General features: G+C 35.1%; 1 protein-coding gene across 1 annotated transcript; it reads right to left on the bottom strand.

Moving 5' to 3' along the window:
* Positions 1-3,211: 3,211 nt before the first annotated feature.
* On the bottom strand, positions 3,212-4,026 carry RPL10L (ribosomal protein L10 like). Its single transcript, XM_012746559.2, has one exon. It carries the CDS (start codon positions 3,937-3,939, stop codon positions 3,295-3,297), a length of 645 nt encoding a protein of 214 aa, XP_012602013.1. The 5' UTR covers positions 3,940-4,026; the 3' UTR covers positions 3,212-3,294.
* Positions 4,027-17,167: the final 13,141 nt, after the last annotated feature.

Genomic DNA, 17,167 nt, shown 5'->3' with positions numbered 1-17,167 from the left:
GTACTGGCACCAAAAATTAGGAGTTGAGAACTGATGAGGCAGAAGCAAATGTAATAATGTCAATATTATCTGTTATAAGTTAACATTAATTTTATATACCTAATATGTGCAAAGCACAATACTATTCACTTTCTCAATACATTATCTAATTTAATCATAAAACAACCCTAAAATTAAAGTATCTTACCTTCATTTTATAGATGACAAAGTGAAGGATTGGTGATACTAAATAATTTGTGAAAAAGCTAGGTTCAAATCCAGTCATCCTGATACCAGAGCTTTTCTTCTTATCTATCATTAAGTGTGAAAATTAACTCATTTTGAATTATTACTGAAGGTGTAACTTATTTTGACTTTACTCATTTTCTACCTTACTTTTTTTTGTTGTTTTGCTTTTTTATTTGTTTGTTTTGGTTTTTTTAAGAGACAGGGTCTTGCTCTCCTCCCTGGGATAGAGTACAGTAGTGCAGTCACAGCTCACTACAGCTTCCAACTCCTGGGCTCAGGATATACTCCCATCTTAGCCTCCTGAGTAGCCAAGACTACAGGTATATGCCACCATGCCCAGCTAATCTTTTATTTTTTGTAGTGATGGGATCTCCCTATTTTGCCTAGACTGGTCTCAAACTCCTCATCTCAAGCTATCCTTGTGCCCCAGCCTCCCACAGTGCTGGGATTACAGGCATGAGCCACTGGACCCAGCCATACTTGCTTTTAAAAAAGAATATATAGGTATTTTTATGAAAATGAAGTCATTAGGCTAAAATATCAACAAACAAGAAACAAAAAATTATGTCATGAATGTAAAGCCAGAAGATGGTTGGTGCAAAATGGCATCCTAGCTCAATCCTTAAGTCAATGGTGACATTCTAAGAACCAGAAAGCTCTACTTGAATTATGTCAGGGCAGGGGGAACAAGACTTAAGCAGAGATAAAATGCCAGTGTTAGTGACAGCCAATTCATGCCCAGAACTGGTGTATAGTTTTAGAAAAATTAAAGATTTCAAACTAAATATGCTTGGTATAATTCCATATTTTGAGGGGGTAGAAATTGTGGATTATATAACAATCATTTAAGGAATGTGCTTTTCAAAAGAAAATTGATATGCTGCATAGTCCTATTGAAGTTTTCTTCCTCTTCTTATTCATTCAGTACTTTCCATAAAACCTGGAGAGTCTCTCAAATAAAAATTCTTATGGACAATATTTGCTTGAATTTAGTTAACTGTACTTGCAGTTTTTATTTCAAATGGGCAAATAATTTTGTTTTATTGCAGTAGTGCATGATTACAAACATGAATACATATGTTCCCAAATTAAATATTCTATTTTGAATAGAAAGTTTAAATTAAGGAAGAGATCTGCAAAAATACAATTAAATTATCCTTCAGCCCCATTGTTTTCTCAATTTTTTTAAATAACTAGAATGACTTCTAAAATGGGAAAATGCTGAAAAAACAAAATTATGGCTTGAAAAACAAATTAATAGAAAGGATTTTTAAGAAAAAATAAGTTAAAGTGTCCTTATTATCAACACTGAAGAAAATAAAATTTATATTTGTTTATAATGTAAAGCTGTAGGAAAATGTAAAAAAAAAAAAGAAAAACCTTACTGCCTATATAAACAATCACAATTGTAGGCCAAGGAAGTTCATGGGCTTATCCTTAGCTGTCTCTCAGTATACATTAGTGAGAACAGAGTTCCAACCTTAAAAGTCAAGGTGTTTGAGAGGTTTAAGATCAAAGAGAAGGGTGAATAATAAAGATGGAAAATATTTTCAAAGCTAAACCATATTGTACTAGTAGCAAATACACTGCTTATTCTTTTGGGTATTGCATTTTTTTAGGTTGAATTTGTTTTTGTTTTGGAAAGACAGTGTATTAAAATGCAAACAGGAATGGATAGGAGTCAATTATCTGGCTCAAGTCTATCCTCATTTACTAACTCCATAGGACTTAATTCCCTAGAAAACTTCAGGGGTTTTCAAAGCATCACGTAAAATACATCAAGAAAGCACTTCTTATGCTGAAAAGCCCTTTCTATGTGTTCATATTTAGTATTTGTTGAGATGTATCTTTGTCAAGTTTATTTATAACATGAAAAACATTATAACTTAAAATAGCAACCTAGCTTAGAAATACACAAATAGGAAATAACTTACAACAGCCTGAACGAAATACCAACGTTAGGGTAGACAAAGTAATTTTTTGTTTTTTAGGTAATTTAAGAACTAAACAGAATTTGTGTTTATATACTGTTTAGTACTCCTTTTGTTGCACATTAATTTAAATGTGTTGACTGTGAAAATGAGTAGGTAGTATGAGAAAACTGCAGGCAGTGTTTGCAGGATTGAGGTTTAGAAGACAAAATCAACTTAAAGAACAGGAATTTTTTTTTTTTTAATGTAGTACAAATCCAGGAATTTTAGCTTATGTAGTTTCTAAAATAAAACAAAAAACACTTCTGCAATCAATGTTACTATAATGCAGGATAAGCACGTACAGATTGTAAACTGTCTCTGGAGTACTTTTAGAATAGATAGCTAATTCAGTGTCATTTTCTCTCTTCTGTTGGTTCTACTGGGGCTCAGATACAAGCAATATGAACTCTGTTGTCACCTATGACCTTTCTGTGATGAAGAAAAGATTGGACTGTTGTCTCCTGACTGTAAGATAATGTAAGGCTTGTCTGGAAAAACCTTTTTCGGTGATACTCAATTGTCCTAAGGCTGATAATCAGAGGTGAATAATAATTCTAAAAATAATATACGGAAATTTATATGAAAACACAGGCAACCAAGTTTAGAAACAGACTAGTTTTCAAAAAGCTGTAGTTGAAAAATCACTAATGCTTATTACCATTATTTTTCTCTTTATTGTTTAGTTTATATTCTACAAACAGTAAGAGTTTTTTTCCACACAAATCTTGGATTTTCTCTGGCTATTTTTTATCCAATGGTAATGGTAACTGCACAATTTATGACTTTACTACATATAAAACTTGACATATTTCCCTATACTTTCCTAAATTTAAAGTGTCTGGATAAAAATAGCAATAGCTTTCTCCATAAATTGCATACAAATTGTTTATTACTAAAACAAGGAAAGTAACACTTGCCATTAAAGCATTTTTTTCTGTATTAATATAAAAATTATTTTTCTAGTAGTCTACAATTTTAAAAATTGAATATTTTAAATTATAAAATTAATATTTATTTTTTGCCAGTAAATAGAATTTCTTGGTGAGCATAAGTCAGACTGGCATGGTCCAAGGAGACAGTACTGCCAAAGCCCTCATGAGTGCAGAGCTCGCCACTTGTTCAAGGGGCCACGGTTGGGGATGTGTTTGACTCCACAACCATCAGGAATGAGGCGCTTCTCAGCCAACTTGTCTTCAAATTCATCAGCATTAAACTTGGTAAAGCCCCACTTCTTGGAGATATGGATCTTCTGACGTCCAGGGAACTTGAACTTGGCCCTGCGTAAGGCTTCAATCACATGCTCCTTGTTCTGAAGCTTGGTGCGTATGGACATGATGACTTGTCCAATGTGGACCCTGGCCACGGTACCCTGCGGTTTTCCGAAAGCACCTCGCATACCTGTCTGGAGCCTGTCAGCGCCAGCACAGGATAACATCTTGTTGATGCGGATAACATGGAAGGGATGGAGCCGCACTCGGATGTGAAAGCCGTCTTTGCCACAACTTTTCACCATGTACTTGTTGGCACAAATACGGGCGGCCTCCAAGGCCTCGGAGGAGAGCTGCTCATATTCATCAGACACCATGTGACCACAGAGCGGGAACTCATCAACTTTTGCCTTCTTCCTACCCAAGTCGAAGATGCGGATCTTGGCATCAGGGACACCTCGGCAGAAACGAGACTTTGGATACGGCTTGTTCTTACAATACCGGTAACAGCGAGCCGGGCGGCGACCCATGGCGACGACACCAGGAATGAAGGCGGTGCCCCGAAGGGACAAGCGTTTCCACGCCTGCGCCTGCGCACATGGTGTGTACGTTGCCCATAATCCAACGCGGTAACCATAGAGAGTCCCGATGAAGACGTGAAGACGGTCTTTCATGGCGTCTCCACCCTAGGTAGACTCAGCAGCACTCTGTGCCTCAGTGCCCTGGCGGCCTGGCAGGTGCACAGCGGGGTTGGGAGGCTTCCACCAGCTGCCTTGGCACGGGAGTCACCTTCTCTCTGCTTGCCATTTTGGGCTTGAAGCCTTTGCCTTAAGCTTTCCGTTAAGTTATAGAATACGCATTTTCCTACAGTTTTAGAAAAAGAGTCCCTCTGGTTATTCAATAAACTCTGTTGTCAGTTTAGCTAAATAATTCCTTTTCCGGAGCTTGCATCTGCCTGTCAACATTTGTAGATCGTGCTGTTTCTTGAAGAGTGTATGGCCAGCTTCCCTGGTAAAGTGGTTTTTTGGCATAAGTGCTCTGATAAAGCTCAGGAAGAGATGAAAGTAGAGAGAGGAATAAAGAGAAGATATCTGTTGTATATATTGCTTGATAATTGTTTTATAAACATGAAACTTTTTTTCCTCTTGGCCTAATAGAATGATTTTATTATCAAAGTGGTATCTACAGAATTGAAATGCAAACTGAATTTTTAAAATGTAAGATTACTTGCATTATAAGCTCCTGAAGCTATATTAAGGAGTAACTATGCTTTAGTAATCTTTCACATCTTACCATAAGTTTCATCTTTTTTTCTTCTGATACTACATTTTGTAATATCAGTGTATTGAAAAGAAGAAGAGAGAAAGAAAAATTATGAATAGTCTACAAAACTTACTTGCATTTTTCTAGCTTTTTAAAAAAAATTTTAGGGGGCTTTTATTTCATATATCATGACATGGAGCAAAGTCCCCCAATATGAACATATTCTTCTAATGCCTTCTCTTTAGCAGAGAAAAATAAGCTGTTAGAAAACCACTGCTGTCCTTAAAATGAGTGGAGTTTTACAAAATACTCATCTTAGGATAGAAAAATTAAAACTCCCAATGTAGAGAACTTTCCCACTTTAGATGGAACTTTTCTTACGTCCCTTTTCTTCCTTCCTTCATTTCTTATTTCCTCTTTTTTCTCACATAGTTCCTATTTATGGAACCTTATCTCCATATTCATATTCCTGAATATGGAGACAAAGCTGCAAGTACTATTATGCCTTCACTGAGTTTAAGTCTAGGAGAGAGTTTAGATACTATATCATCGTATTATAAAGTGTAAAAAGTACCAAAAAGAAAAGGCAAAGTAACCCCTGAGACCCTGGGATGAAGCCAGGACTGAGACCCTGATCTAGACTGAGAAATGAACAGGGAAGACTTTATCAGAAAAGAGTTTTCATATAGTGACTATGGCACGCAGGGCCTGGTATATGCAGAGGCTTTGGACCAAGCAGGAACATAGATCAGTTTTAAAAACTAAAGTAAGGCCAATGTGACTGTGAGTGAGAAGGTGAGTAGCTTAATGTGAGCCCAGAGTGTGTGTACATGTGAGAGGAGCCTTTCATATCACACAGGGCCCATTTTACCTAGTTAGGGATCCTAGTCTTTAATGCAAGGCTACTGAAGAGCTTTATACAAGTTTTATCACTCTAATTATAGTGTGGTGAATAGACTAGAATGGACCAAAAATTTGTAGGGAGATCAGAAAGGAAGGCTTTGCAATACTGCAGAAAAGCTATGAAAACTTGAACATAGTTGTATATATTTTACTTTATAAACATATTTGTATCTTTTTAATTACTACTACATGCCCAGAATCTATGATAGTGACTAGGAGAAAGGAGTCTGTGAGGTGAAAGGAAGATGTCCAGTCAGAGTTCATGTGCCATCACATACTCACTTCCACCTGAAAAGTAGACTTTCACCTGTCTAGGATTACCAAAACCCTATAATGTTCTGACCAGCAGAAGCTATTGTTACTATCAAGGCTGATAGTAACAATAGCCAAAACTCTATAATTCTCTGTCCAGCAGTAACTATTGTTACTATCAGGGCCTGCCTGCATAAGCTTCTTTTATTAATCCAAAGGTTGAGTAATCCTAGTTTGCCTGGAATTGTACCAGTCCTGCAAAACCCCGTAGTACCAGGTAAAACAGGAGAGTTGGTCACCCTACCCGACTCATGCATGAAGCCCCTGTCAGTTGCAGGTTAGAGTAGGAAGTTGCGAAGAGAAGAGGGAGGGCCAAACTGTGATGTTCTATACTCCTTTCCCTATGCCTGCAAATACTATAGGAGTGCCTGTGTAAAATGCATGAACCACACCATTCATAAATGTTGATAGTATTCTCCTCAATCAATTCCAAAATTTTGATTGTTCCCTACCTTCCTACCCTTGCCTTCCACAATGTGCATCATGCTTAAGCAAACCTTGCACAACAAGTGTAAAACTTGTCTGCTTTGAAATGTATAGCTAAGGGAGACACTAATATCATGTAAAATAGAGATGGCTTAAAGAACAAGTAGAACATGTGTAAATGGAGGTAAGGAATAAGGTAAGAATAAGGCAGGGCAATTGTTAGAGTCGAGATTCGCAGGGCCATGGGACAGAGAGACAGAGTCACCGAGGCTGTAATTATCAAAACAAGTTTTATTGTCTAGCTCGAGCTAGGGTCCGAGCCCCCAGAGTGCCAGTGCGGTGGACTCTTCTTCAGGCAGGGACCCCCTTGTGCGCTAGTGAGCCTTTTATATCTAAGCTGTTTACATGCTGATCATGCATCTGCCCCCACAGTGATTCTTCATTCTGCCCCTGATAGGCTCCAACCTGTTCCGGGTCCTAGCTGAGAGACTCCAGTTTCCGCATTCTTTGTCTTTCTCCTCTGCATCCCATAATGTACTCATAATGCTTTGCAGTTAGCAAGCAAGCAGTAAACAGAAGTTGGAAGGTGTCTATTGTCCTAATAGCCCAGTATCTTACACAATTACATAAAACCATTAAGATCTTTGAGGACAGGACTATTTCTGTTTGGTTCCCTGTTTTGTTCCTTGTTTTTGGCAAATTGTGTGACCCATAGCACAGTGAGTACATATACTACTGAGATGTAGTGGTGTGTTGATAAATATTTAACAACCTGTTCATTGTGGGGGCCAGGAGTCAGGGGGAGAAAGCCCAGATTTATAGTGTTTACTGACATGTTTGCTGGAAATACTCCATCATCAATTTCAACCACTAATGTGATGTTACTGAAGGCAGACAATCAGGGATGCACACAGTCAACTTCTGTGAGCCAGTGTTAGCCAGCTCCAGCTTTCTAGTATTTGGCTGTGCATACAGAAGAAAAATAGAAAAGACAAACTTGGATAACTCTAATAATGCATGCCCTGGAATAATAAATTTTGGGATGGGCAAGGAGAGATTATTATTCTAGGAGCCCTTAGAAAGCAGACATGCATATATATTTAGACTTGATTCAGCTTTGACTGTGTAAGGGTCTTTCCTCCTTAGTTTCTCTTTCTGTTCCACAACCCTTATGTAAGAGGCCTGCACTATTCTGTACTTATTGATTAGCAATGCAGCAAGGCAACCTTTAGGTACTGGAAATTAACACTAAACAGTGTTGGAAATACAATCAAATTCCCAGTATCCTTTCATGCAGTGTCTGGAAAAGTACAGTTCTGTGTATCAGTTCAAGGAAGAATCTTCTTTCCCTTTTGCTATCACATTTCAAATGTTTCACAAACAGCTAAATTTGATTTTGTTCACAAAGAATAATATGTACTGGAGCCTAATACATTGAGTGACACACACCATGATGGCCCTCTCCTGCTATAGGAAGTGTCTGCATTGTTGATCATTAGTCATTTTGTGTCATGCCATCACTTGTTTGACAATACACCCTGATTCAGAGATCATGTTCCCACTCAGGCCCTCAGTGATGACTAACAGTCTTTTTCATCTTCACTTCTTAGTAACTTCACACTGGGGGCTGTAATCTCAATTTTTTTGAGAGCCTAGGTGACCAGTTTGACTCTCTACATACAGTATTCTTAGGGTTGCGTATCAAATGTAAAAAAGCCATGGTTATGGCTGGCCTTTTCTTTAAAGTCAGCCAATTATGCCTATTGTCATGGATAATGGGTGGTCATGCTGCCTGGCTTTCATGCTCTTGATTCACAGTGGTTCCTTATCTATTTGACAAGAAAATGTGCATACAGAAATATTGTCAGAAAATTTTAACTCTTTAGTCCCACAAGCCTAATGCATTTTCTTTTTCGACCGGTATTTTCTATATTATTATTATTCTTTTGGGAATTTTTTTAATTTTTGATATAGGAACTGAATTTGTACACTTACTTTTGTGCTTTGATAGTACAGGATGAGTTTCCCCCAAATGAGTGATGTGATTTTTTTACATTGTTTCAGAAAGTTGATGTACAGGATTAAATCAGAGAGAGGTAGCACACAAATATGCTCATTAGAATTTCATTGTTTTTCCCCATGTAAATTTTTAATTTATTTGTTTAGTTTTTATACTTGTACAAAACTTATAAGCCATTACTTAGTTTTATATGGTAAGTAATTGATAAGTAGTTTTATTATTATAAATATTTAAATATTACTATAATAAAGATATGATATAATATATAATAAAGATGATTTGAATCCATGCAAGAATTCACATCTATGTTTGAAAGCCCTTTTCTTCACTGTGCAAATTTGAGAAACACATCTCAGGTTAGGGTGTGGTGTAAGAAATTTGCCTCCCACATATTGAATGCGTGGGCTTTCTATCCTAGAGATCCAGTTTCCTTTCAATTCATTTAAAGGGCATATCAATGGGAGGAATTATTATTTATATACTGCCCAGCTTGCTTGCCAGCAGTTTGTTGGTTTACAAAGTTTAGGGAAATGCATGAAACAAATATTTATTTAAATATTGAGATTATTTAATCATTTATGTCACAGTATCCAATTGTATTTCAATTTAAACACATCTTGTACCTTTAATGGTTGACTCCTTTATCCACTGAACAGAATTTTTTCTTTTAGAAAGTGAACAATCAACTTTAGTAATAAGATTTATGGGTCCTTTAATTATGAAACCACCAATTCCAATTTATAAAGCACTGACTTTAGAAGGCTTTTAAAAAAGCTTTGCCTCACTTAATGTTATGAACTGAATGTTTGTGTGCTCTCAAAATTCATATGTTGAAATCCTAACTCCCAAGGTGATGGTATTAGGAGGTGGGACCTTTTGGAGATGTTAATAATTACCCATAAAGCTGGAGCCCTCATGAATGGGATTAGCACCATTATAAAAAGAGACCCCAGAGAGGTCTCTAGCCCTCTTTCTAGCACATGAGGATATAACAAAAATTCAGCAGGTTGCAACTGGAAGACAGCTCTCACCAGAACTCAACTTAGACCACTTTGATCTAGGACTTCAGTGTGCAAAACTATGAAAAATTAACTTCTGTTGTTTATAAGCCACTCTGTCTATGGTACTTAGTATAGCAGCCCAAACTGACTAAGATACCAGTCCAATTTTTGCAAACATTCACAGTTTGATTTTTCCCCATGGCAGGAAATACAAAGGAATAGATCAGAGAAGGTAAAAAAGAGTAAAGTAGGTTTGGTTGAATACTCTATAAGGTGCCATATTATTTTGGAAGGAAGTTTAAAGGAAGTTTTAAAGGAAGTTTAAAGGCATTCAGAAGGAAGACATAACCTAAAGTCTTACTTATTTTATCACTTTACTTAAAAGCCACTTTATATCTTTTGGATTGAGGTAGATTAACTATTTTTACAAACATTTTAATTTATAAAACTGTGTCTTAACAAATTTATTTGAATAGGTCATTTTAACATAATTGTCCAGTTTTTTCTGGAAATTTAGTAAATTTTGAGGATCCCTGTGTTAGATTTCACTATAACACCACAATGTTATCTTGTGTATATAAAATAAGAGTAGAACTAGGGTCAGGGATAATGTATATTTCTTTAAATTATAAAAATATTTTTTCATACATTACTTGACTTGATTCCCCAAAAATAATTATCTTGGAAGCCATACAAAAATAACTGTTAACTTGATTTTCAAAGTACAGAAATAATATTCAGAAACATCAAGTGACTCACCCCAAAACAAAATTTGTAAGTGGTGGATCTTGAAAAACTCAGTTCATTTGTGAATTATTCTTCAGAATTCACCATTGGAGGACAAAAATATAGCAGACTATCAATTGGCATTTGAAAGTTAATCTGAGACTAAGATATATAGTGAATCAATTGTGCTGGTTCTCTTTAAGAAAAAGTAAACAATTTATACAAAATTAGGTACAAAGCAAATAGTTATTTGGAATTAGAAAAGAAAATAAATTGTATATTATAAATAACTAATAGATAGCACTTCATAAACACTTTAAAAAATAAATCTTTATTGATTGCATCATCCATCTTTATAATCTTTCTTCATTATATTTTCTGGCTCCATATCTTTGATTTCCTCTCCATTTGACCATTACTTTCTAACATTATTAGGAAAAGAAGGAAAACCCAATTTAATATTTCCTTTTGTAAGATTGATTGAAATTTTTGTTGATAACATATGAAAGTTTCTTTCAGCCTCATAATTCAACATTATTAATGTCATATGTATCCTTTGAATTATTGTCAGATTGAGAAAACCTTTTCTCTTTCATATATGAACTGTAATGTTTCAAAGAGTTTCAAGTTTCTGTGGGCAATGATAACTCTCAAATATTAATGGGCAGTCCTCATGAACCAGTTTATAGTTGATATTCTCCTTGTAATACAGTGTTGGATGGGTTGGAAATCACTCATACCACTTGTACTCATAGAGCTGATTTTGTGTATCTCTTCCTGACTTTTTAGTTCAATGACATCACAGTAGTAGGCTGAACTGGTTATGGTGGGAGTATTTACAGCATTGGGAAAAACTACAAATCGGGTCTTTTATTCCCCCCTGGAGAGTCACTTATTAAACATGTACCAGTAACCACTGTTAATACCATCTCTCAAGTTATATGCTTCCTTTATTGGTGTCATTACTTCATGTCAGGTCAGCCAGAAATTCAAGTCTTTTTCTAATGAGCTCAAACAAGTCATTATTCTTCATTAATTGGATTATAAAACAATCTAAGAGCCCATTAATAACTTCAATTAAACTGTTTGCTTAATTAATTAAAGCCATTGATATGATGTAAAATTTGTTTTGTCAACAATTTAGTTCTTAATTATAAAATACTTCCTATTGATATTATTCATTTTTATTGCATTTGTTTTATAGTCCATTAGTTTTTGCCAATTTTTCTCTCAGTTATTTAATAAATAAATATGAAATTACAGCCAAATGATAAGTCTATATAGTTCAGTTGTTTCAAGTGAAATGTTGCAAGATGTCTTTTTAAATTGCAGTAAAGATGGTGTATTTCAGTGTTCTTCAATTATTTAAATACGCATTTACCTCTTTGGCCATATATCTTTGTATCATAATGCTGATGAGTGTTAAATGAGTCTGCACAGGGGGTAGTCAAGAATATTCTCAGAATTGATTTGAAACCCTGTCATACTAGCAGTGCCTCATCCATATACATTGATGTGACTATAAACCACATAAACATACCCTATTAAACCCAAACTAAATGTATACTCTAATAATGTCCCTTTAGGCAGACCCCAGAACTACCAAGACCACTCCAATGCTTCCAGCCTTCAGGGAAAAATGTAGAGTAAGGGAAGTTAGAATCTTGAAAATGGATCAATTGAGATTATCAAGTCTGGTCATCAGAAAGAAAAAAAGAGCAAAGTAAAATGAACTGACTCTTAGAGACTTGTGGAACACCATATGTTTACCAATATATGCATAACAGTAGTCTAAAAAGTGGAGGGAAAGGAACAAATTCCTAAAAAGACATAAACTACCAAAAAGAACATAAAGAAAAAATCTGAACAGACCTATAACAAGTGAACAAATATGATTATTAATTAAATTGAATTAGTAATCTATAAACTTCTCATAAAATCTAAACCTAGATAGTGAATTTTACCAATTATTCAAAGAAGACTTAATACAAATCCTGCACAAATTATTCCAAAAAAATAAAGATGGTAAGGAATTTAAAGGCAGTAATTTATTATTATTATACTTAAGATTTCTTAGGAAGCTCTGGTTCTGTGGTCTTGCCACTTTCTTTGTCATCCTCATTTCCTTTGAAGATTTTTTCTCAATTTATCTGTATGGGTTAAGCAGGTCTGTACATATATGCTATGGCCTAAAAACTTGTCAGCCTACACTAAGAAGATTGGTCCCATCTTGATTTTCATTGCCTGAAGGTTGAAGATGGTGGGGTGGTTGATGGGTGATTGGAGAGTGATTTATAAACATCAATATCAACTCTACATGTTTGTTTTTTTAAAAGAAGGGGTTGTTTATAATTTTATTTAAATTCTTCTTTTCAACAGTTGGAAATATTACATTGTCTAAATCACTGAATGTGTACATTTTTATAGCTGGTGTTCTTTTAACACTTTGATGGCTCTTTATGGCTTTAAGAAGTTGTGGGGTTTTTTGTTTTTGTAGATAACTTATGGATTAAGATGTGATCAAAGGTTTTATTAAATTTGTACTTCAGCACATGAGAAAAAAAAAGTAGAGTATGTAGAAACACCAACTCATTAGCCAGTATTACCTTGATACCAAAATCAGACAGAAATCACAAGAATAAAAACTTAGCAACCAAATCCAGGAACCTAGAACAGAGATTATATACCTAACTGAATGGGATTTGTCCCCAAAATATAAGATTGCTTTAATTTAATACAACACATGATATTAATAAAAGACAGAAAACACTTGATTATCCCAAGAGACACAGAAAAAAAATGTCTAACAAAATCCAACATGCTTTCATAACAAAAACTTTAAACAAACTAGGAATCAAAGGGAAATTTCTGAACCTGATAAAGGGATTTTTGAAATCCTACAGCTAACCTCATACCTAATGAGGAAAGAATGAACAAATTCCTACTAAGATCAGAAACAAGACAAGCATATTTTCTTTCACACTTCTCAACATTGTTGTAGAGATTTTAGCCAGAACAATAAGACAAAAATAAAATACAATAAATAAAATATGCCCAATTCTCCTCTATTCCAAATGTGCAGAAGGACATAATGAGGAATAGATGTGGGGAAATCTAATTTGGGAGATAAGATGCATGCATATTCATAGACAACTAAAAATTCAAGACACTCCTCTTTTTTTGTTCTATCCCAGTACCTTACAACCTGCTGGAAAGGATACTATCCCATTTTACAATAGGGGTGCTTAGACATAAATCTTGATAGCCATCATTAGTGAGGCACAAAGACTGGATTTTCAATATATTTAATAATGAATGATTGTTCAGGCGCACACATATACTCATTGTTATCCATGTGGTCTCTGGGACTTCAGGTCAGAGACATTAACAAGACCTAGCAGCTTTGATAGAAAGAAAAGTGAAAGTCAGCTTTTCTTATAGTTTATGTGCTCCCAGAGAGCAAATATATGTCTTTTATGAGTCTTTTCTATAGTTTTTGGAACTCCCATAGCTAGATAAATATTACTTTCTTTGTTTGACATTTTTGAAGGTCTGCAGACCATGTTAATATGTTTCCACTTCAGCACCTTGCCTCTTTTGTTTGTTTATACATAATAGCTGTATATATTTTGCGGTATCTGTGATATTTTGATACATGTATACAATGTGTCATCAAATCAGGATAATTTGGATATCCATCACTTCAAACATTTATCTTTTTTTGTGTTGGGAACATTCTAATACTTCTCTTCTAGCTATTTTGAAGTATACAATAAATTATTGTTAATTGTGGTCACCCTTCTGTACTATCAAAAACTGAAACTTAACACTTCTATCTAACTGTATTTTTGTAACCATTAAACAGCTTCTCTTTGTCCCCTGCCCCCTTCCCAGCCTCTGATAACCACCAACCTCTACATCCATGACATCAACTTTTTAGCTCCCACATATGAGTGAGAGAACACACAATATTTGTCTTTCTGTGCCTGGCTTATTTTACTTAACATAATGACCACCAATTCCATCCGTGTTGCTGCCAATTACAGGGTTTCATCTTTTATGGCTGAATAATATTCCATTGTGTTTATGTACCACCTTTTCTTTATCTATTCATATCCACTGATGTACACTTAGGTTGATTCCATATCTTGGCAATCGTAAATAATCAGTATATCACCTCTTGATGGAGAATTGTAGACTATTTCTACTTGTTCGTTTTGATCCTGCCTGACATACCTTATGTTTTCAAGAAGATTGTCATGACACTCAAGTCTTTCTGAGGAGGAATAGATTGGATAAATAGTCACACTAAATTGTTATCTGATCATGAATTCCACATACCTGTTGTTTCTCACACTTACAAATTATCTTATTATTGTCTTTTCATTCTATTTCTTTCCCTTGGCAAACTATTAGTAGAGATTGAATCTATTATTACAACAGTGTGATCTTTTCTTCTTCATGGCACAACACATACTTATATTTATTATTTTGTCAGATCTGTGTGCTATTAACAACTCATAGTGATCTTAATTATCACTATTAGTAACTACTAAATATATCCTATATACACTAATCAGGTGTGGAAGGAGTGATTTATGCTTAATTTGACATTAACAAAGCTCTACTTAACGTTTAATTTATACTCAGTTTAGTTGAAAGGGGTAAGGAAATAATGTTGCCTCAACTTAGTGCTGGGAACATAAGAAATATGTCATAGATTTAAAATTAAATCAGGAGAAATTTCATTTTTAACTGTTAGTGGGATAAGTTTTGCTGATTGTGGAGATTCAACTGGGCATTTGGGAAGTAGAGGAGCACAAAGCTCACACCAGGCAAGTGAAAAAGGAAAGACATAAACCAGACCTAAGATGCTCAGTCATTAGCAGGCAGGTTCTAAGGTAATTGGTAAGAAAGTAGTCAAGTAAAGATGGAGTGTAAAGAGACCTTAATCCAGACAGATAGAGGCCTGTTTAAGGGCAAGAGAAATAATATGGCTTGAGGAACTTATTAAAGAGCTGTGATACAGAGCATGTTTTAAATGTGAGATTTGATCTTGTAATACTACTCTAAAAGTTGTTATTAATAAATTATATTTTCCATTTAAATTAAGTACAAAATGCAGCAAAACTAACCTATCATTTAGAAGTCAGGATAATAGCTACCCTTGTCCAGGGGCAGTTAGTGACTGGGAGGAGTCATAGGGGTACTTTTTGTGGCCGGTACTATTCTATGTTTTGATCTGGGTGTACTTACAGGGTGTGTCTAGTTAGTGAAAAATTTTTTTTACATTTACTAGGTTTGTATGTTTTATGTGAATATTGTACTTCAATGTTATAAAATATAAACTTTCATATTTATATTATAATATTATAAATAATAAAAGTTTTTTAAAGTAAGAAATGAGTAGATTTAAAAGGAAAATCACTTCTGCAGTGCATCTGCCTTAAGTGGATGGTTTTGCAGGTATTTCTCAAGCCCTGAGAGATGAGCCGTGCTGCAGAATGGCTTCTGCACTAGCTGACTAGCTCACAGACGGCTCCTCTCGGTTCTCCCTGTCCCTCCCTTCATACAACATCTCATGTTACTATTCTCAGCTCCTAATGTGGGCATCCCTCATCAGTCAGTTGAAGGCCTAAATAGAACAAAAAGACTGATCCTCCAAAGAGAAAGAGGGAACTCCTCCTGCTTGAGCTGGGTCATCAGTCTTTTTCCGGTTGTCAGACTAGAACTGCAACATCGTCTCATTTTGAGTCTTGAGCCTCCTGGCTTTTGGACAGGAACTTACACCATCAGCTATCCTGGGTCTCCAGCTTGCCAACTGTAGATCTTGGGACTTCTCAGTCTTCATGAATGTGTGAACCAATTCTTTATATTAAATATCTCTCTCCCTTTGCTTTCGCTATCTCTTTCCTTTTTTCTTCAGAGAAGGGGGATATATATCCTGTTGGTTGTGTTTCTCTGGAAAACCCTGACATAGTCTAGATGGTTAAATAACTACAGTCTCAACCACTATAATTAATGTCTATAGAGGGATACAAGTTTATGATAGCCAAACAAAACAAAACAAAATCAAAATATTACCCTGGCCAGATTGTAGTAATCAACATTGACTATTTCCTATCTATGATACCTTTCTTCTTAAAACACAACTATCTGAGCTATTTTACAAGGGGAATATTATAAAAACAATAATGTATTTAATAGAGAAAAAAATCTCCCATGAACAGGTATTTGTGTCTTTTTATTTCAACCAAGTTTAGATAATCACAAACAGAATTTTAAGAAGAAAATACTTTTCTGAATGCATGTGCTGGTGAACGAGGGAGAAGTTGGTTCTTCTGGCATACCACAAACAAGTATTCAGCCATCCCTATTAAAGGAAGATTGTGTGACAAGAGAAGTGACCAATTTAAGAAAGCTCCCTGTTTAGTCAGAACCAAGAGTGGGGCCAGGAAAGGACTTTGCAAGGCTATTTTGACCTCACTAGCAGGGAGAATAAGACTTAATGGTAATAGTTATCTATTTCTGATAAAGTCAAGTTCTTCCACCCTGCTGTGGACAGTATTTATTCTGTCATTTGGCTGTTTTAGAGAGAGAATGGCTTCAAAGAGTTCTTATTCAGGAGAAAAAGAAGTCAGTTTAAAATTTCAACTTATACTGAAAAGGCTTCAAATACCAAACCTAGAAAACTAGAAAGAAAAAAAAAATGGAAAGATAGGAGTATCACCTATTTGATCTAAGTTATATAATGTATCCTTACCTTTGAATTTAAAGTTTATATTATACAGAGAATGTGTCAGCTGACTGAAATTAATTCACATACATGAGAAGTGGTACATCACCTTGTGGGGTTGTGAAAGTTTTTAAACACATATTTGTTCACTGAAATCAATGCTTTAAAATGCCAACTCCCTGGCTATGAGGCCTACTCCAGATACAAAAGGCAGTGAAGAGCCACAAATAGAATCTAACCAACCTTTAAGGACACCTACCCAAGTCCACTTAATAGTGGTGATATTGAATGTTATAACAGTTTAATAGAATTTATGACTTTTTAAATGAACGCTCGTCAAATAATTTTACAGAAAACCTTCTTAGTATCTT

The sequence above is a fragment of the Microcebus murinus genome, chromosome 6, assembly GCF_040939455.1.
Source record: "Microcebus murinus isolate Inina chromosome 6, M.murinus_Inina_mat1.0, whole genome shotgun sequence".
NCBI classification, from domain to species: domain Eukaryota; kingdom Metazoa; phylum Chordata; class Mammalia; order Primates; family Cheirogaleidae; genus Microcebus; species Microcebus murinus.
The sequence above is the reverse complement of the archived record's forward strand: the minus strand, read 5'-3'. Positions and strand labels throughout refer to the sequence as shown.

Bases quoted from the DNA above. Each gene is read 5' to 3' on its own strand.
- RPL10L (XM_012746559.2), bottom strand. From the start codon at position 3,939: ATGGGTCGCCGCCCGGCTCGCTGTTACCGGTATTGTAAGAACAAGCCG.